Source organism: Salarias fasciatus, chromosome 7 (genome assembly GCF_902148845.1).
Source record: "Salarias fasciatus chromosome 7, fSalaFa1.1, whole genome shotgun sequence".
In the NCBI taxonomy this organism is placed as follows: Eukaryota; Metazoa; Chordata; class Actinopteri; order Blenniiformes; family Blenniidae; genus Salarias; species Salarias fasciatus.
In genome coordinates this window covers 32,899,999-32,907,260 of record NC_043751.1, presented here as the reverse complement: position 1 = coordinate 32,907,260, position 7,262 = coordinate 32,899,999, and the positions used below count along the sequence as shown (strand labels likewise).

Sequence of the window (7,262 nt, the reverse complement as noted above, 5' to 3'; positions counted from 1 at the left end):
TTTCCTAAACAGTGGGGTGTAAATGCAGAACTTCTCTGAAATGAGGTTTTCACTTGACATATTGTAGAAACGGAATATCAGTCTGATAATATTTTACCCCTTTCACTCTCACACATTCCCTGTGTTCTCATAATAGTAGATATCATAACAGATACCATACTTCCTTCATTATAAGTTTCGCCTGAGTATTAATCGCATCTCATCAAACATCAAGAAGAGAGAGAAACACATTTCAGTACAGACAAAAATTATCTATGATTTAATTCTCAAGAATACATAAAAAGGGACTTTTTTCTGTGAAGAGTAAGCACCAGTTCTGTGATCATAATTTGGATTTATTCACAAGACTCACATCGTCACCTCCAGACACACCGGATAAGATTTATGTTCCTGCAAACTAGTCTGCCTTTAAACCGTGTCTCACATCTTATACTTAATGGAAGTTTTTTCTGTATTTCTGCAGCAGCTTTCTGTTGTCAGTCAGTGACATCCATCATGATTTATACTCTTATTTTGTTACATATAAATCTCAGGTGCAGCCAAACAACTGAAGGCAACGTGACTTATAATCCAGAGAACAAACATCGGTTATGTCAGTTTGATTAAATCAAATGTATGTCCCATTGTTTTCTCTTTATTGTGATTTATTTTGGGGGAAAAAAACGACACATCAAGAGGTATAATCACCTTCAAAACATAATTTTCATAAATGCAACAATATTTGAAAAAGGAAAGTAAATAAACTCTCTATAATACAGATTTATTATCGATAAACTTTGATATCATCCACCAAACTGAAACGTCTATGCCTTTACTCTACTTGTTTTACTAATCATTGACTTTACAGTGGATAAATCTACAGTTCTTATCTTTCATATTTTAATTTATTTACAGTATCACGACACATAAATCTTTCAGAGGTATGAAGAAATCTTTAAATCCCAAACCTTCATCCATTATTGACACACAGCATGCTTCACCTCCCTTTTATACACAAATGGATTTAATATGTATTTTTTATCACTTTATGTACCTACATGTGTGGCATTTTTAATTTAGATTAAAAGGAGTGCTGAGCGCAGCGGAGACAGAAAGCAGAAACCTCCATCAGCTCAGACAGTTTTTGTCTGTTTGAATGTGGCGTCTGTCCTCCAGCTGGCACGGAGCTGTGATCGATACCGAGCAGGGGACCGAGGGACCCAAGGACGGAGAGAACAAGGACAATTTACCCGTCCACCAGGAGCCCAGACCCACCAACCAGTCAGGTATCGCCCCGCGTTCAGATCCACCATTAAAGGCCACGTTTACATGTCGGTGTTTCAAGTGAGAGCTGAAAACCTCTGTAGCGTTTTGGGGGCACGTTTCCATGACAACGATGCTTGAAAACACTGCAAATGCAGCCTTTTGAAAATGCTCTGTCTCTTGGGAAATGGGGAAGTGTGTGTGTGTGTGTGTGTGTGTGTGCGCGCGCACACATGCACCACGGCCGCAGTAAACAGCTCTCCCCATATGATCAACACAAGTTGTGTTGTTAGCAAAATCAACCAACAGCAACAACTTGTCTCCACATACTTGAAACACTGTCGTGTGCACTGGGCCTAAATTGTCACTGAACACTCGAGTTTTTTGATTTTTAAATCCATGAGTGAAATTTCCTTCTGGTTTTCTAGTTTTGTGATTTGCAGGGACTCACGACACTCATCTGGTGGCACAAAGCTGTATTACAAGACAGTGACTAGCTGGACTAGCTGGCCGCCACTGTACCTTTAAAGAATAACAAGCATCTGACCTGATCTGCAGTCCTAACCCATGAGCGCTCCCCTCCACTGTGTGTTCAGAGGCCAACCGGCTGGAGGTGGTGCGGGACGCCTTCCGACACGCCTGGAAGGCTACAAAGAGTTTGCGTGGGGCCACGACGAGCTGCGGCCCATCTCCAAGTCGTACAGCGAGTGGTTCGGTCTGGGGCTGACGCTCATCGACGCCCTGGACACCATGTGGATCCTCGGGCTGAAGGAAGGTACTGGTCACTGCTGTTGTGGCTCATGAGCCGGTGGAAGCTGGGAGAGTTGTGAATGTTGTGCGTCTGTTGCTGCAGAGTTCGAGGAAGCGAGGGCGTGGGTCTCCACGGAGCTCTCCTTCAACAGAAACGTGGACGTCAACCTGTTTGAAAGCACCATTCGCATCTTGGGCGGTCTGCTCAGCACCTATCACCTGACCGGAGACTCCCTGTTCCTGGACAAAGCCGTGAGCGCCTCACCAACACAACACACCTGAAACATGGCCGGCTTCTCTGTTCCTATTTACTGAACTTCTGTTTACAGCAGGATCACTTTATTGATCCTGAACAAACTCAGTCCTTCTGACAGCATCAGCCCGTATCCATATGGTTAGAGCATGTTTACACAGCGTCTCATCCCACTAATATCCGCACTTTAGATCATCTTCCTCCACTAACATCCAGATTATTGAGCATCTTCCCAGCTTACTGAGCTATCCTGACTCACACAGTGCTAACAGCTGATGCTAACACTGCAATAACGTTGTTAACACGGGACATGAAGAATTGCTTCCTAAAGTAACCCGGGTGTTTAATATTTTCAGATTTGTTGTTATAAAAAGAAAATAGTAGCGACTCTCACTTTCAGTCTCCATTGTTAAAGGGAGGTGGAAGATACAGATCCGACTGTTTATTTTGACATTTAATCACATGCAAGTAATCAAGAGTGAAAATCACCTCTAAGAATTATCTCTCAGACAAACTAGCAGAGATCCAATAATAGTAGCTTCCTGTGATAAATTGCTTGTTTCTAACAACCTGCACAGTGATGCTTTCACGCTGTCCCAGATTGTTCAAACTGCCGTCCTCTCAGTAACTGAACACGGCTCTTCGTTTCCAGTCTTCAAAACCTCCTCCTCCTCCTCCTCCTCCTCCTCCTCCTCCTCCTCCTCCTCCTCCTCCTCCACACGGAGCTTCAGGTTTGAGAGTGAACTCCTCCTGGCCCTGACAGGAACATCACAGTTGCCGTTTGGAGATAAAAATACATCTCATTTCAGAGACGAGTAAAAATAGAAACCTCAAACCTGTAATTTCTGCAGATGTTTCTCAGAGCCACAAAAAAACCTCTCCACATTCAGATATAATCTGTCAGACGATGCCTCTCTCTTTAATCCCAATGTGGAATAATCCCCATAACCTCCTGACTGAGTGTGTGTACACAGCTTACAGTGATGTTTAGTCTCAGAAAGCAGCTGCTTCCTGTCACATGTTCCGAACCGATAAAGGAAGAGAGGTTTTCCACTGACCTCACAGTTTCCACTGGCTGTGAAAACAGCAGCTCCGGATCAATGTCTGTTTAAGAGATGTCCACTCACAATAGATCTCATTCTAATCCCGTTTTTTAAAAGATTAGCTGAACTTTATTTAAAAATAATGATATTAAGCACAAAAAGTGTCAAAAAGTCATAAAGTAAACATGATGTTTCACTTGAAAGGCATGATTTTTTTACTTAGAGGGACTATGAAGGATCAGGTGGATTCTGCGGTTCCTTCGCAGAAAGACATCGGCTCCAGGCTCATGCCGGCCTTCAAGACCCCGTCGAAGATCCCCTACTCGGACGTTAACATCGGGAAAGGCACGGCCCACCCGCCTCGCTGGACCTCCGACAGCACGGTGGCCGAGGTCACCAGCATCCAGCTGGAGTTCAGGGAGCTCACCCGCCTCACGCAGGACCCCCAGTACCAGGTAACGACCGGCAGGCGGTCCCGGGAGCACGGCGGGGGCGCTCCCCTCTGACCCCTGACCCCTCTCCCCCAGGCCGCCGTGTCCGAGGTGATGAAGCAGGTCCACCAGCTGGAGGGGAAGCTGGACGGTCTGGTCCCCATGTTCATCAACACCAACAGCGGGCAGTTCACCCCAGGGCATCTACACCCTGGGGGCCCGCGCCGACAGCTACTACGTACCTGCTGAAGCAGTGGATCCAGGGGGGCAAGACCGAGGACCAGTGAGTGTGTGTGCCTGTGTGTGTGTGTGTGTTTTATGCTGCAGATGCTGACACTGGCCTGTGCTCCTCTGTCGGGTTTCAGACTCCTGGAGGACTACCTGCAGGCCGTCGAGGGCGTGAAGAAGAACCTGCTGCAGAAGTCTTCGCCCGGCGGCCTCACCTTCGTTGGGGAGTCTCACACGGACAGTTCAGCCCCAAAATGGTGGGTTATGTCACGTCCTACTAGCATTACTGTTTCACTAAACTCCTGTTTACTGGAGCAGGAGCCTCTTTCATTTGAACTAGCTCAGCAACATGAAACATGTCCCATTGAAGTAGCATTAGCATGTATCCACAGTAGCACTAGCATTAGCATCCTCAGATAGGAGTTACACCTGAAATTAAATTGTAATGTTTTGTATTTTTCCGTTTTGGTCCTCCAGGACCACCTGGTGTGTTTCCTGCCGGGCACCCTGGCCCTCGGGGCCCACAACGGGCTCCCGGCGGACCACATGGACCTGGCCAAGGAGCTGATGGAGACCTGCTACCAGATGTACGTCCAGATGGAGACGGGCCTCAGTCCGGAGATCGTCCACTTCAACATGCACCAGGGCAGCATTCGAGACATCGACGTCAAGGTACACACTCAGACCAATCCATCCAGAGCAGGAACCCTCAGAAGAGCAGAATGCAAGAAAAAAATGAGCAGAAGTCAATCCCACTACTGCCACCTAGTGGTATGACCTCAGTCTGACCTACTGCACCTTTAATTCTGCTCTAACGTTATAACGTTCCTGCTGTTTTTATTCTGTTGAATTGTGCAATCTCGGCAGTTTTTACTCCAAACAGGGCTCTTAATTTGCTCTTGTTTCCATCCAGCTGGCTGATAGACACAACCTGCGGCCGGAGACGGTGGAGAGTCTCTTCTACCTGTACAGGTTCACCAACGACCAAAAGTACCAGCAGTGGGGCTGGGAGATCCTGCAGAGCTTCAACAAGTACACCAAGGTGGGTGTAGGGTTAGAGCATCGGTTAGAGCAGGAGCCTCCGACCGCCAGGCCAGGGGACATTTTCACCGGGCTGCAAAGAGAGAACCAGAAATTAAATTTTGAACATGTACATATAGATTTCCCAGTTTTATTTTAAAAGCGCTTCACTTCCGTCCTGCACTTAAAGGAATACTCCACCCAAAAAACGATTTGGCCTCATTTTCTACTCACCCTCATGCTGAGAAACACTCTGGAGCACTTTTTTGACGTTTCAAATGCAGTTGGAGATGTTTGGGGATTTTCGTTGTCAACAAACAGGGACCGACAGAAAAAATGGTCCATAAAATCCACAAAACGTTCCCATTTTCCTTCATACTGTTCGTCCGCTGTAATCCAAGTGTCCTGAGCGCGTAACGTCCATAATTAATTCTTAACGAGGTCATTTAGTACATTTTAAGAGCCCAAACAGTGTGCTCTCATACAGCTCCATTGCATGTCTGCACGCGCACCCTGAACTACAGAAGCCGCGGCAGACCAAGCAACACGCTTGCGCGCTTTCAGCGACTACTTTTCTAAATTGCAAGCGTAGAAGAAGAAGTTCCGCTGTATATATTCTGCTGTGAGTGACCGAGCTGTGGACAATCACAAAAGTGATTGGCTACTGTTTTAAAGCTTTGAATTCGGTGTCCTGCTGAAAGGGCACAAGCGTGTTGCTTGGTCTGCCGCGGCTTCCGTAGTTCAGGTGCGCGCGCAGACATGCAATGGAGCTGTATGAGAGCGCCCTGTTTGGGCTCTTAAAATGTACTAAATTACCTCGTTAAGAATTAATTATGGACGTTACGCGCTCAGGACACTTGGATCACAGCAGACGAGCAGTATGAAGGAAAATGGGAACGTTTTGTGGATTTTATGGACCATTTTTTCTGTCAGTCCCTGTTTGTTGACAACGAAAATCCCCAAACATCTCCAACTGCATTTGAAACATCAAAAAAGTGCTCCAGAGTGTTTCTCAGCATGAGGGTGAGTAGAAAATGAGGCCAAATCGTTTTTTGGGTGGAGTATTCCTTTAACTCTGCTGAGCGGGAGAAGATGCTCTATAGTCCGGGTGTTGGGGCGGATCTTTAAAATCCTCCCTGGGTTCTTGTTCCCTCAGGTTTACTCCGGCGGTTTCACCTCCATCAACAACGTCCGGGACCCGGAGTACCCGAGTCCCCGGGACAAGATGGAGAGCTTCTTCCTGGGAGAGACCCTCAAGTACCTGTACCTGCTGTTCTCCGAGCAGCCCGGCCTGGTCAGCCTGGACCAGTACGTCTTCAACACTGAAGCCCACCCACTGCCCATATGGCCTTCCAGTGTGTGACACACACACACACACACACACACCCACACACACGCACACACACACACACACACACACACAACACACACACACACACACAGCTCTCAGGGTCGGTCTCAGGCCGCAGTGACTCCTTGATGGGAAAAGAGCCTCTCTTTGTTTTCTACTGACTGAATCTCAGTTTAAAAAGAAAAGAAATCCAGATTGTGATTATTTATTAGTTTTGATGCAGCGGAGCATAAAAAACCAACAACCTGATTGTGGCTTAAATCGAAGCTGTCTTAATCTCATGAACTCACACCGGCGCTGGCCGACGAACTGGAACCCGCTCTTTACCTGAGGAGAACGCAGAGCGAGGCGTGCTCCTCAGCGAGGGCTGCAGGCGGCAGCTTCTGTAGCAAACCTCCATCTGAAGAGCCTCGGAGCTGCTCTTCATCCTCAGAGCTGCTCTTCATCCTCACTGTGGTTGTGTCCGTGAAGCATTCAGGACACTCAGGAAACGGGAGCTTCAGAATTGAGAACCGCTCTCACAGTGCAGCGTGATCAATGGGAAGAGGTCGGAGGTCAGAGTCTGGTGACTCAGTGTTCAGGTGAACTGTGTTCATCCACAGGAAGTGTTTCTAAACAAGCAGCTTAGCTTCAGGCAACAGGGAACAGCAGGAGCGCTGTAAATGTTGTAGTCACTATACCGGGCCACTAGTTGGTGCTGTGGTTGTTTTTTGATGAAGCCACACACACCTGCACAGAGAATAACTGTTACTGTCCATCCACTGGCGTATGTGCAGAGGAACTGCTTCCTGTGGCGCTGGTGCAGATGTGCAGCAGCAGCGTTTCTGAAAAGTTCTGTTTTCAGCAGCTCATGTAAACAACGCAATAAAACTTTTCTGTTTCCTTTGAAAATGTTGAGTAATCGAGCCCTTCGAACTCATGAGCCACTTCCAGTGCCAAGAATA

General features: G+C 47.1%; 1 protein-coding gene across 1 annotated transcript in view; it reads left to right on the top strand.

The window, feature by feature from the left end:
- The window catches only part of LOC115392396 (endoplasmic reticulum mannosyl-oligosaccharide 1,2-alpha-mannosidase-like), a 40,787-nt gene extending 34,151 nt beyond the window's left edge, over positions 1-6,636 (top strand). Inside the window, 13 exon segments of the mRNA XM_030096986.1 lie at positions 1,156-1,265; positions 1,839-1,883; positions 1,886-2,017; positions 2,096-2,244; positions 3,555-3,743; positions 3,816-3,913; positions 3,915-3,956; positions 3,958-4,002; positions 4,085-4,173; positions 4,176-4,204; positions 4,425-4,619; positions 4,861-4,989; positions 6,124-6,636. Of these exon segments, the coding sequence (XP_029952846.1) occupies positions 1,156-1,265; positions 1,839-1,883; positions 1,886-2,017; positions 2,096-2,244; positions 3,555-3,743; positions 3,816-3,913; positions 3,915-3,956; positions 3,958-4,002; positions 4,085-4,173; positions 4,176-4,204; positions 4,425-4,619; positions 4,861-4,989; positions 6,124-6,330 (1,459 nt within the window). The 3' untranslated portion in view covers positions 6,331-6,636.
- The last annotated feature ends 626 nt before the right edge of the window (positions 6,637-7,262 follow it).